At 50.4% G+C, this 24389-nt stretch overlaps 1 protein-coding gene across 1 annotated transcript in view; it reads right to left on the reverse strand.

Moving 5' to 3' along the window:
* Positions 1–24389, reverse strand: part of LRP6 (LDL receptor related protein 6) — a 143132-nt gene that overhangs the window by 40672 nt on the left and 78071 nt on the right. The window contains exons 6-7 of the mRNA XM_038753603.1: positions 18596–18992; positions 14392–14563 (exon numbers count right to left, since the gene is read on the reverse strand). Of these exons, the coding sequence (XP_038609531.1) occupies positions 14392–14563; positions 18596–18992 (569 nt within the window). The remainder of the gene's footprint in view (positions 1–14391; positions 14564–18595; positions 18993–24389) is intronic.

A 24389-nucleotide genomic window follows, 5' to 3' on the forward strand; every position in this document is an offset into this window, starting at 1 on the left:
GGCGCTAATTCCCTCCCCTCTGACCCCGAGGCGCCTGGGGCACTCTGGATCGGTTCTGCCCCATCGCTGTCATGAATCAAAAACATAACCCAGAGTCATTTCTCTATCCGATCACGCTTCACTCAGCGGCCCCGATAAACAGCGGAATAAGCGGCCGATAAAAAAGAAGGCTCTCAAACATCCTCCCTCCGCCACGGGCAAAGTTATGGTCCAGGGGTCCCTGGAATTCTGCGCGTGACGCTCTCCCACAAAATGAAAAAGTTTCTGAGCCACTTCCGAGGACCTTTAGGGGAAGAAAAATTAAAAAGGGAAACCAGAGCCTCCCAATTTGAGATCAGCAAATATATACTGAATCTCTAAACCAGGTGGGTTCTTTGAATCCAAGGGAAAACGTGAGACCTTCGGCTTCGGGGACTAATATCCCTTTTCTTCTTGAAGGGACTAATGCAAAGTTTTTTTAGGTTGTCCTGCTGGGCATTTTCCTCCCTCTCCACACCTCACCCTAGGATGCTGTTGGGGGGTAACTCTCATATTGGCTTATTTGTCTGCTAATTCCGTTTTATTGTACTCTCCCAAGTGTTTAGTAGAGTGCTCTGCACACGGTAAGCGCTCGATAAATATAACTCATTGATCGACTGATATGCTCCCTGCCCAAAAAGAGCTCAGTCCAGTCCAGAGATCATCAGTCTCCAAGCTGGCCCCGGGTTCGGGGCAGAAAACCATGAAAAGAGCCCCGAAAATGCAGTAGAAGCTCATGTCTGTGACAGATGACCAAGCCAACCAAAAAATCTGCATTTACAAATGAGCTGAATCCCAGGGCTTAATCTAATGCCTGGAATGCAGTAAGAGCTTAGAAAACACCATTTAGGGAAAGAAAAACAAGAGAAAAAGTGAATCCTAATTTCAATAAGCTTGTGCTAATTTAGTGGATACCCCATCTGCCCAGAGCATTTCGGGGCCCTGGGAAAGTCAGGAGACTCAGAAGGCTCCCAGATGCTGGGAAAAGCAAATTAACTTGAGGAAAAGATGGTGGAATAAGGCAAGGACCCGTTTCAACAGAAAAGGGGTCACCCACTCTCCCTCAACGCGATGATGCTTTTCCTTTTCGTTTTATGGCATTTGTTAAGCGCTTACTATGTGTCAAACACTGTTCTAAGCACCGGAGTAGATCCAAGTTAATCAGGTTGGACACCGTCTCTGTGCCGCATGGGGTTCACAGTCTAAGCAGGAGGGAGAACAGCAGGAGGACTGAGGAACGAAGAAGTTAAGTGGCTTGTCTACAGGCCACAAAGCAAGCAACTGGCAGAGCGGGGATTAGAATACGGGTCCTCTGACTCCCGGGCCGCTTCCTCTTTCCAGAAGCAGCCTGGCGTAGTGGAAAGAGCTCGGGCTTTGGAGTCAGAGGTCATGGGTCTCCCCCTTTTAGACTCTGAGCTCACTGTTGGGTAGGGACTGTCTCTATATGTTGCCAACTTGTACTTCCCAAGTGCTTAGTACAGTGCTCTGCACACAGTAAGCACTCAATAAATACGACTGATGATGATGATGGGTTAGAATCCCAGCTCCTCCACATATCTGCTGTGTGACCTTGGGCAAGTCACTTCACTTCTCTGAGCCTCAGTTCCCTCATCTGGAAAATGGGGATTAAGACTGGGACCCCCCCACATGGGACAACCTGATCACCTTGTATCCCCCCAGTGCTTAAAACAGTGCTTTGCACATAGTAAGCGCTTAACATATGTCATCATTATCATTATTATTATTATTATTATAGAACACGGGAGTCAGAAGGTCATGGGTTCTAACCCTGGCTCCACCACTTGTCTGCTGTGTGTCCCTGGGCAAGTCACTTCACTTCTCTGTGCCTCAGTTGCCTCATGTGCAAAATGGGGATTGAGACTGGGGGCCCCGTGCGGGGCAGGGACTGCGTCCAACCCGATTCGCTTCTGTCCACACCAGTGCTTAGTACAGTGCCTGGCACACAATAAGCACTTAACCGATACCACCAGGCCATGCTTGGTATTGGAGAGGGGACTGGAGGTTTCTGGGCCTCCTACCTGATCACCTTGTAACCTCCCCAGCGCTTAGAACAGTGCTTTGCACATAGTAAGCGCTCAATAAATGCCGTTATTATTATTATTATTACCTTCAGAAAAGGAAGACAGCTGTGGCCGGGGGGGGCGTGTGGCGTGACAGGAATACGTACACCATTTTCAAGGAAACTCGGGTCAGGAGAACGTGGGAAAACAACCCAGTGCTGGTGGGCCGCCATCACACCGGTTCACCCGCCTCAAAATTTTTCTCACAGCAACCACGGTTCGTTAGCCTGTTGCCCGGCTCAGATGTCCAGGCTGTTCTTTGTTGGAGATGACGCAAATCCCAGGAGCTGTCTTGTCCGACGACAACTCAATAGGCAACGAGTTGGGAGAAGCATTCGGGAGAATGGTAAAGATAAGGACGGTAGAGATTCGGCCTGGTCGCTGAAGAGGTGCAACTCAATAGGCAACGAGTTGGGAGAAACATTCGGGAGGATGGTAAAGATAAGGACAGTAGAGATTCGGCCTGGTCGCTGAAGAGGTGCAACTCAATAGGCAACGAGTTGGGAGAAACATTCGGGAGGATGGTAAAGATAAGGACGGTAGATATTTGGCCTGGTCGCTGAAGAGGTGCAACTCAATAGGCAACTAGTTGGGAGAAACATTCGGGAGGATGGTAAAGATAAGGATGGTAGAGATTCGGCCTGGTCGCTGAAGAGGTGCAACTCAATAGGCAACGAGTTGGGAGAAGCAGTCGGGAGGATGGTAAAGATAAGGACGGTAGAGATTCGGCCTGGTCGCTGAAGAGGTGCAAATCAATAGGCAACTAGTTGGGAGAAACATTCGGGAGGATGGTAAAGATAAGGACGGTAGAGATTCGGCCTGGTCGCTGAAGAGGTGCAATTCAATAGGCAACGAGTTGGGAGAAGCAGTCGGGAGGATGGTAAATATAAGGATGGCAGAGATTCGGCCTGGTCGCTGAAGAGGTACAACTCAATAGGCAACGAGTTGGGAGAAGCAGTCGGGAGGATGGTAAAGATAAGGACGGTAGAGATTCGGCCTGGTGCACTCTCAATAGGCAACGAGTTGGGAGAAGCAGTCGGGAGGGTGGTAAAGATAAGGACGGTAGAGATTCGGCCTGGTCGCTGAAGAGGTGCAACTCAATAGGCAACTAGTTGGGAGAAACATTCGGGAGGATGGTAAAGATAAGGACGGTAGAGATTCGGCCTGGTCGCTGAAGAGGTGCAACTCAATAGGCAACGAGTTGGGAGACACATTCGGGAGGATGGTAAAGATAAGGACGGTAGAGATTCGGCCTGGTCGATGAAGAGGTGAAAGAAAGAGCCTGCTTGTACAGAGACAACAGTGGGAAAGCTGCAGTGAGAGGAGGGGGCTAGACTGAGGCTTCTCTGCTGGGCCGAAGAGGCCGAGGAAACCGAAGACCAAGGGGCCCGGGGAGGCTTCTCGAGTTCTCTCCCCTCTACCTTTACCAAAAAAATGCAGATCATACGAGTACAGTCGCCCTGGGCCCTATACTTTCAACAGAAAACTGAGCACCCAAACTAGGAAGTGAAAAAAAAAAGACTATAAGAGAAACAGCGGCAGCTTTGAACTCAGCAAGCACCTTGTTAATGAGCTGCAGTAACAAGTCCTGCCCGCGTCTGACCCGATCCTCTCGCATTCATTCATTCATTCAATCGTATTTATTGAGCGCTTACTGTGTGCAGAGCGCTGTACTAAGCGCTTGGGAAGTCCAAGTTGGCAACATCTAGAGACGGTCCCTACCCAACAGTGGGCTCACAGTCTCGCATCTACCTCGGTGCTTTGCGTAGGAAGTGCCTAACGAATTCCACGGCTATTATTAGTACGAGGAAAAGGGGTCACCCACTCTCCCTCAGCTCGATGACGTTGTCCCTTTTTGTTTTATGGCATTTGTTAAGCACTTACTATGTGTCACACACGGAGTAGATCCAAGTTCTACTTGGAGAACTTGCGGAAGGCAAACAAGTTCCCTCCGGCCCGGACCCGGGACGAACGGGCTCAGGCTATAGCAGGGGAAATTTCGGTCGGACTCGAAGAAGAGCTTCTTGACTACCAAATTAATAAAATAAAAAGGTGGGTGTGGAGTCTCTGAGGAGCTGGGGGACTTTTAAAGAAGGAAACAGACACCACCTGCTCTGGAGAGTTTAATCCTTCATCTGCCTGGAGGCAGGGGCTCACCTAGATGATCCCGAGGTCGCTTCCAGCGCAGACATTTTAGGACTCCTCTTATTGGGTGCTTTTCTCCATCTTCTGTCTTTAAGCACCTGATAGTCACCCTACCCTCAATCTCACCGCGCTTATTTACACATCTGTAATTTATTTATATTAACATCGGTCTCCCTGCCTAGACTGTAAGCTCTCTGAGGAGGGACTGTGCCCACCAACTCTGTTGGTACCTCCCCAAGCGCTTAGTACACACAATAGGAGATCGATAAATACTGCTGACTGGTTGTCTCAGTTTCGATCAATGGCATTCTCAACGGATGGTATTTTAGTTTCCCTTGAAAAACACGACTAGAACCACTGTTGGGTAGGGACCGTCTCTATATGTTGCCAACTTGTATTTCCCAAGCGCTTAGTACAGTGCTCTGCACACAGTAAGTGCTCAATAAATACGACTGAATGAAAGCAAGAGTTCTCAATGGGTTCCTGTCGATTTCCATCCGGAAAATGTAAGCAAACAACCGGGCTGGGCTCTTGATTTAATTCTATTTAGTGCCCATCACAAGGCCCACGCTGCAAATTCCAGGTCTCGCTCATTTAACTCCAAAAGCCGGATCTCCCGGTGAGATTGTTTTTGCTGGGCACAGAATCCAGAATCACTGCCCGATTTGGGAGGGAGGGGTTTTTTTTCCTTGTTTGAAGTAACCCTGCAAGCTCTACTTCAGAAGTGTTACGGGCCTGCCTGACTCCTCCCATTTCTGGATGCACCGTTCCTTCACATTTTTCCTTTTTTGACAAACGAGGTGCTCGAATGCGAGCGAGACGGCCCGCTGGGAACTTGGAAAACTGTTCTGAAAGGAATGTAGAAAATCATAGTGGGGGGGGGGGGGGGAAACCACAAACCTTTCCAAAAGGCCCCTTTGTTTATGCAACATTGGGTTTTGGGTTTTTTTTACTGCCAACTTAAGAGTGCTCCTCACCCCCACTCTCCAACTCTTCCTCAGGGCTAGCAAAAATGTCTTCTGGCCACCAGTGGGGGAAGGTGGGAACCCGGCCAAACTTTGCTGCTTCCGGAAAGGTCGCTCCCGATTTAACACAATAACTCAATTCTCCCACTGACCCCGGGAGTCGGCTCAACCAACACTTTCCAAAGAGCATCAATCCTTTCAGCCCACAAGGAGACCAATCAGCCTAACAACGGTACTTACTGGGTGCAGAGCACTGCGCTAAGTGCTCGGGAGAGTCCACTATGACACTATTGGTAGGCGCTATCTCTGCCCACAAGGAGCTTACGTGATCGGAGAGTGCACTGGCCTAATCCAACCTATTCCTCCCCTCCCCACAGCACCTGTATATATGTTTGTACATATTTATTACTCTATTTATTTATTTATTTTACTTGTACATACTTATTCTATTTATTTTATTTTGTTAATATGTTTTGCTTTGTTGTCCGTCTCCCCCTTCTAGACTCTGAGCCTGCTGTTGGGTAGGGACCGTCTCTATATGTTGCCAACTTGTACTTCCCAAGCGCTTAGTCCAGTGCTCTGCACACAGTAAGCGCTCAATAAATACAATTGAATTGAATGAATGAATGAACCTCCCCTGAACCACCCGGTGCTTTATTTATTCTGGTGACTTGACACCTGTCCACATGTTTTGTTTTATTGTCCGTCTCCCCGTTCTAGACTGTGAGCCCGCTGTTGGGTAGGGACTGTCTCTATATGTTGCCAACTTGTACTTCCCAAGCGCTTAGTACAGTGCTCTGCACACAGTAAGCACTCAATAAATACGATTAAATGAAAGAATGAATGAATGAATGAATCTGTAAAGTGGGGATTAAGTATGAGCCCCACGTGGGACAAGGATTGTGTCCCAGCACTTAGTACAGTGCCTGGCACATAGTAAGTACTTCACAAATCCCATTTAAAAAATGATAAAGTACAAGCACTATAAAAAATTCACAGTATCTCAGTATCGATCGAAGGTCTCCCTTCCTGGATAATAATAATAATAATAATGGCATTTATTAAGCGCTTACTATGTGCAAAGCACTGTTCTAAGTGCTGGGGAGGTTACAAGGTGATCAGGTTGTCCCACAGGGGGCTCACAGTCTTCATCCCCATTTTAATAATAATAATAATAATCATGGCATTTGTTAAGCACTTACTATGTGCAAAGCACTGTTCTAAGCACTGAGGGGGATACAAGGTGATCAGGTTGTCCCACGTGGGGCTCCCAGCCTTAATCCCCATTTTACAGATGAGGGAACTGAGGTAATACTTTATTGAGACTCTACAAACCACAGCTTCGGGCTGAAGCCAAAGGTCGGCTTTCTTCACATGTGCACCCTGTGGAAGGGACCGTGGGTCCCCCATTCGTGTCTGCCGTCACACCCACCCAGATTCATTCATTCAATCGTATTTATTGAGCGCTTACCGTGTGCAGAGCACTGTACTGAGCGCTTGGGAAGTACAAGACGGCAACCTATAGAGACGGTCCCTACCCAACAGTGGGTTCACGGCACGGGGATGGCCATCTTCAAATACCCGTTGGGGTCTCCGGGGCAGAAGGGCCTGGGGAGGCTGAGCAGATGCGGAAAACGAATCAACCCCTGCTTCCCGCAGCCGAGCTCTCTTTGGGAAAGCCGGGGATGGCGCTTTCATTTGGCGACGGCTCCCGGGGTGAGTGGATCTGCTGAGGTGCGGGGGCAGAGTTTGTGTGGAATTGGGAAAAATTCCCAACCCGCGGAACACCACAGGCCGCTTCCTTTAAAACCGAAGACGGCTCGGGCCCGGAGAAGTTGGGCGGGGGTGGGATAGGGCTCTCAATAACCTGATCCCCTGTTCGGTGTGGTGGGGGGCAGATGCGAGGTGCTCGTTTAGACACCCCCCGTCCCATTACTTATATTTTTAGACTGTGAGCCCACTGTAGGGTAGGGACTGTCTCTATATGTTGCCAACTTGTACTTCCCAAGCGCTTAGTACAGTGCTCTGCACACAGGAAGCGCTCAATAAATACGATTGATGATTTTTCTAAGCTAGGAGTCAGTTGGGCAGGAAGGGATTTGTTCACCGGCTCAAAGCAAGTTCGGCTTTCAGCTAATCACGCCAATCCGCCGGGCGGTACTCCGGACCTCGGGGCTAGCAGAGTGGCTAGTGGCACGGGACCGGGAGGCAGAAGGATCTGGGTTCTAACCCCAGCTCCACCACGTGTCCGCTGTGTGATCGTGGGCAAATCACTTCACTTCTCTGTGCCTCAGTTCCCTCACCTGTAAAATGGGGATTAATACCGTGAGCCCCATGTGGGACGAGGACGGCGTCCAACCTCATCGGCTTGTATTCACCCCGAGCGCTTAGAACAGTACCTGGCACAGAGAAAGCGCTCAACGAAAACCACAAATATTATCATTAAGTTGCGACCCACAACGTCACACCTTGAAATTCCCCCATCGAATGAGGTGGGGTCCCGTCATGTTCAATGGGACGTGGTCAAACTGGGGGCTGTCACGGGGGAGAGATTATTTAGGCGGGTCCCCGGCGTGGGGGTGATTTCACGCGTAATGGGATGGGTCGGTGCTTAAACCATTAGTGCCGGGGCCAACCCCGGCATAAAGTCAATTATCCCAACTGGTTCCACATGCCCTGCGCCTTGCAGAAACCCGGGCTTTCATTAGACACCGCTTCAGTCGAGAAGGTGGGGTCCTCGTGGATCCTTATCACAAAATTAAGAGGTGGTTATCGGCGCGAAAGATCACTTTAATGGGCTTGGCCGCGGCCCATTTCGTTACAGTGTGGGTGAAGACCAGACGAACCTGAGAAAGAGACTGATGAGGCTAATATTAATGACGTGCGCCTGGCTGTCTTGCACAATACACTGGCTAAAACTGCCAGACAAGGAACTGCTTTTCCCAAATATGAACGCCTGCGAAGACAAACTTCCTTATTAGGGTCCCGGAGAGAAGGACCCGACACCCGACAGAAACGTAGGCCCGTCCGCGTGGGGACTGGCCTCGGAAACGGACCGTTCGCCAGGTGCCCGGCTTTTCTCGTTCTCGCCCCTCGGTCCCGTCCGTTTGCAATCTGGGGAGCCAAACCTGCTAACACCTTCCACTTCCGTGGTGCCGTGGATTAACACTACGTGATAATAATAATAATAATGACGGCATTTATTAAGCGCTTACTATGTGCAAAGCACTGTTCTAAGCGCTGGGGAGGTTACAAGGTGATCAGGTTGTCCCACGGGGGGGCTCACAGTCTTCATCCCCATTTTACAGACGAGGTAAGTGAGGCCCAGAGAAGTGAAGTGACTTGCCCCAAGTCGCACAGCTGGCAATTGGCGGAGCGGGGATTTGAACCCATGACCTCTGACTCCCAAGTCTGGGCTCTTTCCACTGAGCCACGCTGCTTCTCATGATGATGATGATGGTATTTGTTAGGCACTTACTACGCGCCAGGCACTGTTCTAAGTGCCGGGGGAGATACCAGCTACTCAGGTTGGGCACGGTCCCTGTCCCACGTGGTGCTCAGTCTCTATCCCCATTTTCCAGGTGAGGTATCCGAGGCACAGAGAAAGGAAGTGACTTGCCCAAGGTCACACAGCTGGCTCGTGAATCCATGTTCTACCCACTCCGCCGTGCCGCTTCTCTCCCAGGGGCTTAAAACAGCACTCTGCACACCGTAAGACTTGGTAAATATGATTTGACTCTTCAGCGGACTTGGCTCTGTGGCAGTGCGGCAATCGGTTCCTCCGGGCCCTGTCCGGACTCAGGGTCGCCCTCAGCGTGCCTCAATGGAAAGAGCTCGGGCTTTGGAGTCAGAGGTCATGGGTTCGAATGCTGGCTCCACCACTTGTCAGCTGGGTGACTTTGGGCAAGTCATTTCACCTCTCTGGGCTTCAGTTCCCTCATCTGTAAAATGGGGATGAAGACTGTGAGCCCCATGGGGGACAACTTCATCCCCTTATATCCCCCCCAGCGCTTAGAACAATGCTTTGCACATAGTAAGCGCTTAATAAATGCCATTATTATTATTATTATCGCTCAGACCGGGTTCCCTGATGAAGGGTATTCTTCCGGGTGGAGCCCGAAAGAGCCAATCCACCGCTTGCTCCCAGACAATCCTGGGACTTGCCCTGGGAATGCCTAGCAGACCAAGGACTCCTGGGAGGTTCATTCATTCAGTCGTATTTATCGAGCGCTTACTGTGTGCGGAGCACTGTACTAAGCGCTTGGGAAATACAAGTTGGCAACATATAGAGACGGTCCCGACCCAACAGCGGGCTCACAGTCTAGAAGGGGAGATGACTGGAGCTTGCCAAAGGCCGGCTGCCTCTGAATTACTCTCACGTCGGCCCCCTTCGGGGCTCCCTTGGGCCAAGTTCAAAGGCAGAAGGCACCGGGCAGCCACCCAGATGGAGTGGTCCTCGGGGCTCTCATTTTATACGCGGAGGAACGGAGATCCAGGCTGCCGGATAACGTGAAGGAACACGTGGAACTTTTCGGCACACGGAATGACCTCCCTTGCCCAGCTCTAAGAGGTGAGTGTTACAGAGGGGACTCAGAAGAAAAACAACGAAGAAAGAGTCACGGAGACCAGAACTAAAGGCCCACGATTAAAAAAGAAATGGGGGGGAATTAGCTGCCCGCTGATGCTTTGTCTAGGTGAGAAGCAGGGTGGCCTAGTGGAAAGAGCCCCGGCTCGGATGTCGGAGGATCTGGGTTCTAATGCCGGCTCCGCACTGACCTGCTGTGTGACCATGGGCGAGCCGCTTAACATCTCTGTGCCTCAGTTCCCTCATCCGCAGAATGGCGATCCGATACCTATTCCGCCTCCGACCCGGACTGCGAGCCCCATGTGGGCTCTGATGATCCTGAACCTACCCAAGCATATAGTCCAATGCTCGGACATAAATACTGCTATTATTAGTATTAGAATTCCCTTCAAGGTGTAGGGTGTCTTCCAGAAAGAAAGGAGGAAAATGGGAACCACCTCAAGAGAGTCGATTATCCATTTTCACTTCCCAGGAGGGAGAGGCAGGATCACGGAGGTCAGAGAAAAGCCTTCCCCCGCGGCTGAGCACAATGGGAGCCATCCATTTCTACAGACATTTATCAGCAGTGAAACCTGACCAAGATAAATGCGGGAGCTTTTGAGGCCCAGCCTGCTTCGGCCTGCTGCAGGCTGCCGGAGAAAATGGAAACAAAAGCTCCCTGCTGCATCTCCTGCCAGTCTCTATTAACCTCCGAGGAGCCCCTTTCATTAACGCTGGAGATTCTGGAATAGTGCTGCGAACCTCAAATGTTGGTGGGGGTGGGCGGGGCGGGGGGAGGCGGAGGAATAAAGAAAAATAAGACAAAAGCGGAAGAAGCCGCAAGTCTGACCCCCCAACAAGGGAGTGGGGTTATTTGGGCATAAAATCGAAGGGGAGGGGAAAAGTCCCCATGTAGGGGTCCCAGTGGCCACTGAAATCGGGGTCGGCACGAATAGGCGGAGCCCCCGTCTGATCCGTAGTCACGGCGGTCGCGCATCTTCCAGATGCCAGCTTTGCCACCCCTGTCCTTCTGTCCACCGTTCGCTGTCCCTCTAAGCCCGAGGGGACGGGAGGAGGCTTCCAGCAAACCGCGGGCGCCTTGCTGAAGCTCTCCGCCACTTGCCCCCCAGCCGAATCGGGCCCAGTCCTGGCTGACCATCCCCAGCCCGAAAGGCTCCGATCCCAAACCTGCCAGGGCTGGCCGGAGATCTCGGCAACCGAGTCCAACGGGCGGTATCGGAAACGAGCCATTATTATTATTACTGGGTGCTGGTAGCTCTGGATGCTGCAGTGAGTGATTACTTTTGTTTTTCCAATTCCAAATTGGCAAAATCTCCCTCTTATAATCACTTTTTTTAGAGAAGCAGCGCGGCTCAGTGGAAAAAGCACGGGCTTTGAAGTCAGAGGTCATGGGCTCAAATCCCGGCTCCGCCACTTGTCAACTGTGTGACTTTGGGCAAGTCACTTCACTTCTCTGGGCCTCAGTTCCCTCATCTGGAAAATGGGGATGAAGACTGTGAGCCCCACGTGGGACAACCCGATCACCTTGTAAATTCCCCAGCGCTTAGAACAGTGCTCTGCACATAGTAAGTGCTTAATAAATGCCATTATTATTATTATTATTATTATGAGGACATCACGGTGGGTGTGCCACTGCTGCCCTGCTTCTCTAGCTGGCGGGATGGGGCTTAAAACGATGGGTCCTAACGATGTCCACTCAGCGCGGTCTTCATCGGATCGGGTGCGGCTGGACACCCGCGGGCCGACCTGAGCTTCCGACGGCAGCAGGCAAACTCCAGGACGGTCGGAGTTTGGGCCTCCTGGGCTCCCGAGACCCGCCCTAGACTGTCAGTTCGTTGTGGGCAGGGAATGTGTCTGTTTTATCGTCCTATCCCAATCGTTTAGAACAGTGCTCTTCACACAGCAAGCGCTCAATAAATACAACTGACTGGCTGATGGACCGTCTGCTCCCCGGCTCCCCTAATTCTCAAGGCCCGCCTGGCTCACCACTCAGTAGCTGAGACATCTCTGCTTCTGAACCCGGATAATAATAATAATAATGATGACATGTATTAAGCGCTTACTATGTGCAAAGCACCGTTCTAAGCGCTGGGGAGGTTACAAGGCGATCAGGTTGTCCCACGTGGGGGGCGGTGGGGGGGTTCACAGTCTTAATCCCCACTTTACAGATGAGGTAACTGAGGCCCAGAGAAGTGAAGTGACTTGCCCAAAGTCACACAGCTGACAACTGGTGGAGCTGGGATTGGAACCCAGGACCTCTGACTCCAAAGCTCGGGCTCCTTCCACTGAGCCACGCTGCTGGGGCTCTTCCTAGAAGCGGGGTCGTGTCTTGCGCTTTATTGATGTAGCCAGGTCCGCTGCTCCAGGGCAGCTGGGAGTTACACGTGCCTGGCATCCCTTCCCTGACCGGGCCTGGACTGAGCGAAGGTGGGCAGAAACGAGGGCATTAAGCCCCACTAAAACGACGTCTCCTCCACGAGGCCTTCCCCAACTTAACCTTCATTTCCCCCACTCCCTTCTCCCACGCGTCGCTGATCCGCTTGGATCCGTCCCCATTAAACAACTGATAGTCACCCCACCCTCATTCCCTCAGCCCTTACTGAACTGATTTTCACGACTGCCTCCCTTTTAAGCTCCTTGTTATCTCTCAAGAGTTCAGTATAGTGCTCTGCACACAGTAAGCGCTCAGTAAATACCACCAATTGATCGACTGAGCACCGAGGATTCCGGGGACCAGATGTGCCCATGGGTGGATCCCGGCAGATGTCTGCGACCTGCCGGGAAAATTCCGAGGCGATTTTCTACTTCGGGAAAACGTCTCGGTGAAACCAGCCGCACAGGCCAGAAGGGCAGGTCTCCGGACTCCTAGGTCGAAGCACAGCAGAACCCAAAAGGGATTTCTTCCATTCTAACTTCTCTGACGGACAGAATTCCTTCTTTTCGATTTCAACTCATAATACTCTAACCTAATCCACTCTTCCCACGGGAAATGGCCACACGGTCCAGATTACACAGCCGGGTCGTCTAAAGGAGGGGAAGGGAGAGCGGTCGTGTGGGGAAATCTCCCCGGGTGACTTGGGATCTTTCTTCCGATCACCGGGTGTGGCCACGGCCTGGGGGTCAGAGGGTCTGGGATCTAATCACGCCTCTGCCAACTACTTACTGGGCTACCTTGGGCAAGCCACTTCACTCCCCTGGGCTTCGGTGACCTCATCTGTCTAATGGGGCTTAAATCCTCCTCCCTCCAACGTGAAGATTGTGAGCCCCATGTGGGACAGGGACTGTTTCCAACCTGAAAGACTTAGAGAAGCAGCAGCGTGGCTCAGTGAGAAGAGCACGGGCTCTGGAGTCAGAGGTCATGGGTTCAAATCCCAGCTCAGCCAACTGCCAGCTGTGTGACTTTGGGCAAGTCACTTAACTTCTCTGGGCCTCAGTTACCTCGTCTGTAAAATGGGGACTGACTGTGAGCCCCCCGTGGGACAACCTGATCACCTTGTAACCTCCCCAGCGCTTAGAACAGTGCTTTGCACATAGTAAGTGCTTAATAAATACCATCATTATTATTATTATTGTATCTATCCCAGCATTTAGAACAGTGCTTGATATATAATATGCGCTTAACATATACCACGTTAAAAAAAATAAGCGATTCAAGCCAGAGGACTTGCAATTCAAGGTCTAATTCAAGAGAACTGAACGCTGCCCACTTACCCGGATCGCCCGGCCACTCTGGCCGGGAGGGGCCAGTTGAAAGCGGCCCTGCCATTTCAGGCTAAACTGTGCTCCGACTCCCACAGATCTGCTTGGGCCATTTGGTAATCATTTTGATTCTTTGGCCCGTTATAATTCTTCCTCCCACCCAGACCCCAGACTATTGAAACCAGCTGATCTCCCTGAGGAGAGGACCACCGAGGGGGCCGCTGGCAAATCTTGGAGCTGGCAAATCTAGTCAACCGAAGAGAAATAGCCGGGTTCTCTCGGCCCGAGTGGGCAGGCTGGGCCGCCGGGCTGTTACTGCAGCGGCAGGGATTCGGCACAAAGGAAACTCATCACCTGGCCTTTCCATTCATTCATTCATTCATTCAGTCGTATTGATCGAGCGCTTACTGTGTGCAGAGCACCGTACTACGCATTTCCAGCAGAGACCTAAACGAGGGAACGAGTGGCTGACCCGCTCTCCCCGACAAGTTCTATCCTACTTATTTTACTTTGTTGGTATGTTTGGTTCTGTTCTCTGTCTCCCCCTTTTAGACTGTGAGCCCACTGTTGGGTAGGGACTGTCTCTATGTGATGCCAATTTGTACTTCCCAAGCGCTTAGTACAGTGCTCTGCACATAGTAAGCGCTCAATAAATACGACTGATTGATTGATTGATTGATTGACAAATTCCCATACACACCCGGAGTCTAAGAGGCTCATCACCGTGGCCACTCGGGGAAGGCTTCCGGAAGCGTCCGGCTCGGCCAGCAACTCGGGCCAACCGCGGCCTCCCTCGCTTCTCGAAACGGGGGGCGGTGGCGTGGGGGGACGTTCCCTTCTGGTCCCCCCGCGCCTCCTGAAGCCGGCCTGAAAAGGAGAGCGAGAAGGTGCCACCAACCTCGATCTTGTCCGTTTTGGCATCGCCCCAGTAGATCTTGCCCTCGTCGTAGTCCAGGGCCAGGCCGTTGGGCCAGCCCAGGGAAGTGTTCACCAGCACCATCCGGTCGGACCCGTCCAGAGCCGCGCGCTCGATCTTGGGGTTCTCTCCCCAGTCGGTCCAATACATGTACCTGGGAGGGGAGGGAGAGGGCGGAAGGGTGAGGACCGAAAGGCCGCTTCAAGGCCTCCGCCCCTGAACTCGCCCAGCGGTGGCGGGAGTCTCCCCAGTCGCGGGCCGCGCCCTCGTAACGGAGCCTGCCCGCCTCGGGGGGGGTGAGGCGGAGGTGGGGGTGCCCCGGTATTAACGGCAAATGGGGCCTGTAGGAGCCTGCGCTTAGAGGAAATTGAGCTGAGGCAGAGGGCCGGAACGCCTCGGCGCCGCCAAGCCCTTGGCAAGGCCGTGAGCGGCGGGAGATGGGGAGGGTGAGAAACCGGAGCTCGGACTGCCAGAGCAGACACACCGAGGGACAGCGGGGCGGGGGACGGGAATTAGAGAGTGCGGCAAACTGGGTCAAGCGGGGGGACAGCCATTAGAGGAGCAACCAAAGAAAACAAAGAGAGGGAGGCCGCGGAGGAATGCCCAAGGGAGGGCCCGGAGTCGGGATCCCGAAGCGGGACACCGTCGGGGCGCGTCAAACGTCCACGGGCGAGAGAGGGCCGGTCCTGAGGCCGAGAGACACCGGCGTCCTTTGGAAATCGGAGACACGCACGGGGATGAGAGAACACACACAGTCACACCAGAGACTGAGACACCACTACAGCAGGGAGCCAGACCCATCAGAGCCCTCGTGGAGACTGGAAGAGGCATGGCCTTGATAATAATAATGATAATTAAAAAAATGCAACCAGTAACAGACCCCATCCAAACAGAGAGGGAACAAATGACAGAGCCGAGAATTTCTGGAAAACCCGGCAGGACCAGGGTGCTGTGAGGGATGGGAAAGCCGGCCTCATGAGGCTCTTATGAGAAGCAGCGTGGCTCAGGGGAAAGAGCGTGGGCTTTGGAGTCAGAGGTCACGGGTTCAAATCCCGGCTCCGCCGCTTGTCAGCTGTGTCAGAGGTCACGGGTTCAAATCCCGGCTCCGCCACTTGTCAGCTGTGTGACTTTGGGCAAGTCACTTAACTGCTCTGGGCCTCAGTTCCCTCATCTGTAAAATGGGGATGAAGACTGTGAGCCCCCCGTGAGACAACCTGATCACCTGGTAACCTCCCCGACGCTTAGAACAGTGCTTGGCACATAGTAAGCACTTAATTCTATTTATTCTATTTATTTTAATTTGTTAATATGTTTTGTTTTGTTGTCTGTCTCCTCCTTCTAGACTGTGAGCCCGCTGTTGGGTAGGGACCATCTCTACATGCTGTCAACTTGGACTTCCCAAGCGCTTAGTACAGTGCTCTGCACACAGTAAGCGCTCAATAAATATGCTTGAATGACTAAATGCTATTATTATCAGTGCTTAGAACAGTGCTTTGCACATAGTAAGCACTTAATTCTATTTATTTTATTTTGTTAATATGTTTTGTTTTGTTGTCTGTCTCCCCCTTCTAGATTGCGAGCCCGCTGTTGGGTAGGGAATGTCTCTACATGCTGCCAACTTGTACTTCCCAAGCGCCTAGTACAGTGCTCTGCACACAGTAAGCGCTCAATACGATTGAATGACTAAATGCTATTATTATCAGTGCTTAGAACAGTGCTTTGCACATACTAAACACTTAATTCTATTTATTCTATTTATTTTATTTTGTTAATATGTTTTGTTTTGTTGTCTGTCTCCCCCTTCTAGACTGTGAACCCGCTGTTGTGTAGGGACCGGCTCTAGATGTTGCCAACTTGGACTTCCCCAGCGCTTAGAACAGTGCTTTGCACATAGCGCAGTGGACCTGCGTTCTAATCCCGGCTCTGCCACTTCATCATCATCATCAATCGTATTTATTGAGCGCTTACTATGTGCAGAGCACTGTACTAAGCGCTTGGGAAGTACAAATTGGCAACATATAGAGACAGTCCCTACCCAACAGTGGGCTCACAATCTAAAAGGGGAAGACAGAGAACAAAACCAAACATACTAACAAAATAAAATAAATAGAATAGATATGTACAAGTAAAATGGATGGAGAGGAAAGGCCACTTGTCTGCCGTGTGACCTTGGGCAAGTCGCTTCACGTCTCTGTGCCTCAGTTCCCTCATCTCTAAAATGGGGATTGAGCCTGTGAGTCCTCTGTGGGACCGGGAGTGGATCCAACCTTGTATCTGTCCCAGTAAGGTGGCTGGCACACAGTCGGCGCTTAACAAACACCATAAAAAGAGAGCACTAAATTCATTCAATCGTATTTAATAATAATAATGGCATTTGTTAAGCGCTTACTATGTGCAAAGCGCTGTTCTAAGCACTGGGAAGGTTACAAGGTGATCAGGTTGTCCCACGGGGGGCTCACAGTCTTAATCCCCATTTTACAGATGAGGGAACTGAGGCACAGAGAAGTGAAGTGACTTGCCCAAAGTCACCCAGCTGACAATTGGCGGAGCCGGGATTTGAACCCATGACCTCTGACTCCAAAGCCCGGGCTCGTTCGTTTAGACTGTGAGCCCACTGTTGGGTAGGGACTGTCTCTATATGTTGCCAACTTGTACTTCCCAAGCGCTTAGTACAGTGCTCTGCACACAGTAAGTGCTCAATAAATACGATTGATTGATTTCCGCTGAGCCACGCTGCTTCTGCTTCTCTTATTGAGCGCTTACTGTGCGCACAGCACTTTACTAAGCGCTCCATTTCTGTACTAAGCTCCATTTTCTCTACCTGAGATCCAGTAAGTGGTGGTGGGGAGGTAATGGATAGACTGTGAGCCGACTGTTGGGTAGGGACTGTCTCTATATGTTGCCAACTTGTACTTCCCAAGCGCTTAGTACAGTGCTCTGCACACAGTAAGCGCTCAATAAATACGACTGATTGATTGATTTATGGATGGCTTTTCTTTTGGTGCTTTGTGATTTCCAATACTGGGGTACTCGATGGCACATCAAGGCGAGGGTGAAAGGGTGGTTATGCAAGGGGAGAATGGACAGTGGGAAGAGATAAAAGGACATGGAATACATGATAAATGATGGTTCCTCCTATTTTTCAGTTGATTTATTGTACATCGGGGGAAAAGAATCCCGGTACCGAATCCATTCAAGTAATGTAAGGGTCAACTCTGGTGCCCTCCACGTGGAAGTGGAGCGAGAAGAGTGGACGGTGCTGAAAATTTGGGGGGTGAGAAATTTTGGAAAGCGGCTTCCAGAGCCGGGGGGGAAGAAAAAAGATCCAACTATTCATGTGAGCCGACTTCCTTTTCCTCGAAGATAACGACGAAGTGCGAGCCCCTATTACTTTCCGTAATTACGGCTTGCGGAATGCTGCGAAAGGAATGCAACTCCCCAAAGAGCCACGCTCCGTATTTTGCCTAAGGTCTATCACCTGAGCATTCATTCATTCAGTCAAATGTATTTATTGAGCGCCTACTGTGTGCAGAGCACTGTACTAAGCGCTTGGGAAGTACAAGTGGGCAACATATAGAGACGGTCCCTACCCACAGCGGGCTCACAGTCTAGAAGAGCAAAATTTGCAAGCGCATCATTTAGACGGAGGGACACCAGACGCAGTTCTTCACCTCGAATGATAATAATTACGGTCCTCGTTGAGCACTTACGATGCGCCAAGCTCTTCTCTAAGCATCATCATCATCAATCGTATTTATTGAGCGCTTACTGTGTGCAGAGCACTGTACTAAGCGCCGGGGTAGACACAAGTGAATCAGGTTGGAGACAGTCTTTGTCCCATATGGGGCTCCCAATCTTAATCCCCATTTTTACAGACGAGGTAACTGCGGCCCAGAGGTGTGAGGTGACTTGTCCAAGGTCACGCAGCCGAAAAGTAGCGGAGTCGGGATTAGAACCCAGGTCCTTCTGACCCCCGGGCCTGTGCTCTATTCACTGAGCCAGTCCGCTCTCCCCTCCTCCCATCCCGAGTAGGCTGTACACAGATGTGGCTGCAGTGTTGTCTAAAGGGCCACAACTGCATTTCTGACCACCCGCTTGGCTCTCTGGTCCAAGCGCCTACCGTGGGCGCCCCGGAGAGGGTCCAAAAGGGCAAGACGGGCGTCCAAACCCCGCGGCCGCTCCTTACCCGGCCGTAGGGTCCAGCACTATGGCCCGCGGCTCCTCCAAGTCTTCCGAGATCAGGATCTTCCTCAGCGTCCCGTTGAGCCGGGTCACCTCGATGCGGTCCGTGCCCGTGTCGGTCCAGTAGAGGTTCCGGGCCACCCAGTCCACGGCGATCCCATCGGGGTGGGCGATCTGGGCTGTGACCACGAACTGACTGCCCGACCCGTCCAAGAACGAGCGGCGGATGGCCCTCACTTCGTCGTCGGTCCAGTAGATGTACCCTTCCACGGGGTCGTAGTCGATGGCGATGGCGTGGCGGATGTCCTCCAGCTGCAAGACTATGTCCGTGAAATCGGGGGTGTCCAAGGAAATCCGCCTCAAGTCTGTCCGTCGGGCCAGGAGCAACAGCTCGGTAGCACCTAGATTGAAAAAGACAAACAAAAGCGGGGAGGAAGGACGGCAGAGCATGAAACCACTGCTTAACCGAGTGGGTAGAGCACTTAAATGCATATTTAGCATAAGCCCCAAATTACAACTTTGAGGACCGTTTCATGAAAAACAAATCATTCAAATCTGTCCCGAACTCTTCTGAGATTTATTTTTACAGGATTCGCCTTTGCCTGCTCCCTCAAGAGAGGTGCAGGTCTGTTTGGAAATGATTTAGGAATTCGAGTCTAAGTTTCTTTCCGAGTGCTCTTTCCGAACTCTCCATGGCCTATAACCCCGGTCTTTACGCCCTCAGCTTTCGGTCTGAGAAAGATAAAGATGCTAAGAAAAATAATGTTGGTATTTGTTAAGCGCTTACTATGTGCCAAGCACTGTTGGAAGCGCTGGGGGAGATACAAGGTCAACAGGTCGTCCCACGTGGGGCTCACGGTCTTCCTCCCCATTTCACAGATGAGGTCACTGAGGCACAGAGGAGTTAAGTGAGGCGCGTTTGGGGTGATGGGCCTGATTAGGAACTCGGAGGGGTTCCGTGCTAAAGCTCTAAAAAGGAAGGCCCCGGATCGTCGTGGGCTACTGGTCATTCTGGTTGGACGGACTGGGGTTAGAGCGGCGTGAGGCTCAATGTTCTTAGCCCCGCTCGGCCTATTCATTCATTCGTTCAATCGTACGCTCGGCCTATTCATTCATTCATTCATTCAATCGTATTTATTAAGCATGAGCCCCCTCTTTCCTCTCCCCCTCCCCATCTCCCCCGTCTTACCTCCTTCCCCTCCCCCTACCACCTGTATATATGTTTGTACGGATTTATTACTCTATTTATTGATTTCTTTTATTTGTACATATTTAGTCTATTTATTTTATTTTGTTAATATGTTTTGTTTTATTCTCTGTCTCCCCCTTCTAGACTGTGAGCCCACTGTTGGGTAGGGACCGTCTCTAGATGTTGCCAACTTGGATTTCCCAAGCGCTCAGTCCAGTGCTCTGCACACAGTCAGCGCTCAATAAATACGACTGAATGTATGAATGCACACAGTAAGTGCTCAATAAATATCGATTGAATGAATGAATGAATGCACACAGTAAGCGCTCAATAAATACGATTGAATGAATGAATAAATGAATGCAGAGCACTGTACTAAGCACTTGAGAAGTCCAAGTTGGCAACACAGAGAGACAGTCCCTACCCAGCAGTGGGCTCACAGTCTAGAAGGGGGAGACAGACAACAAAACAAAACATATTTACAAAATGAAAAAAATAGAATAAATATGTACAAATAAAATAAATAAATAAATACGGTAATAAATCCGTACAAACATATATACATATATACAGGTGCTGTTGGGAGGGGATACTGGTAAGGCGGGGGGGGGATGGGGGAAGGAAGGGGCTCAGTTTGTGCCTATGGGGCACGGCAGACCTTAGCACCCCCATTTTTTGCCCCAGTCCTACCACCTGTTTGGGTCCGGGCACCCCAACATCCCTTAGATAGATGGGCTATCCTCAGGGAGACGCAGAGACGCAGATTTGGGTCGGGGCACCCCAACAGCCCTTAGATAAATGGGCTACCCTCAGGGAGACGCAGAGAAGCAGATGTGGGTCGGGGCACCCCAACAGCCCTCAGATAAATGAGCTACCCTCAGGGAGATGCAGAGAAGCAGATTTGGGTCAGGGCACCCCAACATCCCTTAGATGGATGGGCTATCCTCAGGGAGACGCAGAGAAGCAGATTTGGGTCGGGGCACCCCAACAGCCCTTAGATAGATGGGCTATCCTCAGGGAGACAAAGAGAAGCAAATTTGGGTCAGGGCACCCCAACATCCCTTAGATAGATGGGCTATCCTCAGGGAGATGCAGAGAAGCAGATTTGGGTTGGGGCACCCCAACAGCCCTTAGATAGATGGGCTATCCTCAGGGAGACGCAGAGAAGCAGATTTGGGTCGGGGCACCCCAACAGCCCATAGATAAATGGGCTATCCTCAGGGAGGTGCAGATTTGGGTCGGGGCACCCCAACATCCCTTAGATAGATAGGCTATCCTCAGAGAGACGCAGAGAAGCAGATTTGGGTCGGGGCACCCCAACATCCCTTAGATAGATGGGCTATCCTCAGGGAGATGCAGATTTGGGTCGGGGCACCCCAACAGCCCTTAGATAGATGGGCTATCCTCAGGGAGGCACAGCGAAGCAGAATGACATCAGGCATGTTTTAACATGGCCGTGCATGCCACAGGACACGCTGGGGCACGGAGCTGTATGCTCCAACTGTTGTGTGGGTGTGAGCACGCGCAACCCCCCCCCCGCCCCCAGCCCCCGTATGTATACAAACACACGGCTTCCCACGAAATACAATGGCTTTACAGCGCTTGGCTTCAAGCAGGGGTAGGAAAGGTTGCTGATCAGGTCCTAAATGTTTCAGCTCCAGGACAGTCCCCTGGACTGAATCAGACTCAGAAATTCATTCATTCATTCAATCGCATTTATTGAGTGCTTACTGTGTGCGGAGCACTGGACTAAGCGCTTGGGAAGTACAAGTTGGCAACTTCCTCCCTTCAAGGCCCTACTGAGAGCTCACCTCCTCCAGGAGGCCTTCCCAGACTGAGCCCCGTCCTTATCCCCCCTGCCTTACCTCCTTCCCCTCCCCACAGCACCTGTATATATGCATATATGCTTGTATGTATTTATTATTCTATTTGTTTATTTTATTTGTACATATTTATTCTATTTATTTTATTTTGTTAATATGTTGTCTGTCTCCCGCTTCTAGACTGTGAGCACACTGTTGGGAGGGGACCGTCTCTAGATGTTGCCAGCTTGTACTTCCCAAGCGCTTAGTCCAGTGCTCTGCACACAGTAAGCGCTCAATACGATTGAATGAATGAATGAATGAATGACGGTCCCTACCCAACTGCGGGCTCACAGTCTAGAGGGGGGAGACAGACAACAATACAAAACACATTAACAGAATGAAATACATAGAATAAATATGTACAAAGAAAATGAATACATAAATAAATAAATCTGACTGCACCATTCACCCAATTCAATTCAATCGTATTTATTGAGCGCTTACTGTGTGCAGAGCACTGGACTAAGCGCTTGGGAAGCCCAAGTTGGCAACATATAGAGACGGTAACTACCCAACAGTGGGCTCACAGTCTAGAAGGGGGAGACAGACAACAAAGCAAAACACATTAACAAAATGAAATAAATAGAATAAATACGCACAAAGAAAATAAATAAATAAATAAATAAATAAATCTGACTGCACCACTCACCCAATTCAAGTCAATCGTATTTATGGAGTGCTGACTGTGTGCAGAGCACTGGACTAAGCGCTTGGGAAGCCCAAGTTGGCAACATATAGAGATGGTAACTACCCAACAGTGGGCTCACAGTCTAGAAGGGGGAGACAGACAACAAAACAAAACACATTAACAAAATGAAATAAATAGAATAAATACGCACAAAGAAAATAAATAAATAAATAAATAAATAAATAAATCTGACTGCACCACTCACCCAATTCAAGTCAATCGTATTTATGGAGCGCTTACTGTGTGCAGAGCACTGGACTAAGCGCTTGGGAAGCCCAAGTTGGCAACATATAGAGATGGTAACTACCCAACAGTGGGCTCACAGTCTACAAGGGGGAGACAGACAACAAAACAAAACACATTAACAAAATGAAATAAATAGAATAAATACGCACAAAGAAAATAAATAAATAAATAAATAAATAAATAAATAAATAAATAAATAAATAAATAAATCTGGCTGCACCACTCACCCGATTCAGTTCAATTGTATTTATGGAGCGCTTACTGTGTGCAGAGCACGGGACTAAGCGCTTGGGAAGTCCAAGATGGCAACATATAGAGACGGTCCCTACCCAACAGTGGGCTCACAGTCTAGAAGCCTCAGTAGGGCTTCCCTGGGGGGGCTGTCCTGCCCTGGCAGCTCCTGAACAGCAGAATGCCCCAAACGGGCGGGTGGGCGGCCCGGCCCTGGCTCTCCCTGTCCCTTTCCCCACTCAGTGGAACAACTTTCATCTCCTTGTGGGCAGGGAATGTGCCTATTTGTTCATTCATTCATTCAATCGCATTTATTGAGCACTTACTGTGTGCAGAGCACGCACTAAGCGCTTGGGAAGTCCAAGTTGGCAACATAGAGAGACAGTCCCTACCCAACAGCGGGCTCACAGTCTAGAAGGGGTAGGCAGACAACAAAACCAAACATATTAACAAAATAAATAGAATATGTACAAGTAAAATAGAGTACTAAATCCGTACAAACATATATACATATATACAGGTGCTGTGGGGAGAGGAAGGAGGTAAGATGGGGGGGGTGGAGAGGGGGATGAGGGGGAGAGGAAGGAAGGGGCTCAGTGTGGGAAGGCCTCCTGGAGGAGGTGAGCTCTCAGCAGGGCCTGGAAGGGAGGAAGAGAGCTAGCTTGGCAGATGGGCAGAGGGACTGGGGGCATTTCAGGCCCGGGGGAGGACGTGGGCCGGGGGTCGATGGCGGGACAGGCGAGAACGAGGTACGGTGAGGAAATTAGCGGCAGAGGAGCGGAGCATGCGGGCTGGGCTGGAGAAGGAGAGAAGGGAGGTGAGGTAGGAGGGGGCCAGGGGATGGATGGACAGCCTTGAAGCCCAGGGTGAGGAGTTTGTTGTTATACTATACTCTCCCAAGCGCTTAGGGCAGTGCTCTGCACACAGTAATTCATTCATTCAACTGTATTTATTGAGCGCTTACTGTGTGCAGAACACTGGACTAAGCACTTAATGATGGTATCTGTTAAGCTCTTACTATGTGTCAAGTTATATTGCCAACTTGTACTTCCCAAGCACTCACACAGTAAGTGCTCGATAAGTACGACAATGAATGAATGAATAAAGAGCTGTTCTAACTCCTGGGGTAGTGTATATATGTATAGCTCCAGAGCTTAGAACAGTGCTTGCACATAGTAAGCGCTTAACAAATGCTATTATTATTATTATATGTTTGTACATATTTATTACTCTATCTATTTTATTTGTGCATATTTAGTCTATTTTATTCAGTTTATATGTTTTGTTCTGTTGTCTGTCTCCCCCTTCTAGCCTGTGAGCCCGCTGTTGGGTAGAGACCATCTCTATATGTTGCCGACTTGTACTTCCCAAGCGCTTAGTACAGTGCTCTGCACACAGTAAGCGCTCAATAAATATGATTGAATGAATGAATGAAGAGCTGTTCTAACTCCTGGGGTAGTGTATATATGTATATATCCAGAGCTTAGAATAGTGCTTTGCACGTAGTAAGCGCTTAACAAATGCCATTATTATTATTATATGTCATTTTTATGTGCTAGTGATAGGTTTTTATATCAAT

The sequence above is a fragment of the Tachyglossus aculeatus genome, chromosome 11, assembly GCF_015852505.1.
Source record: "Tachyglossus aculeatus isolate mTacAcu1 chromosome 11, mTacAcu1.pri, whole genome shotgun sequence".
NCBI lineage: Eukaryota > Metazoa > Chordata > Mammalia > Monotremata > Tachyglossidae > Tachyglossus > Tachyglossus aculeatus.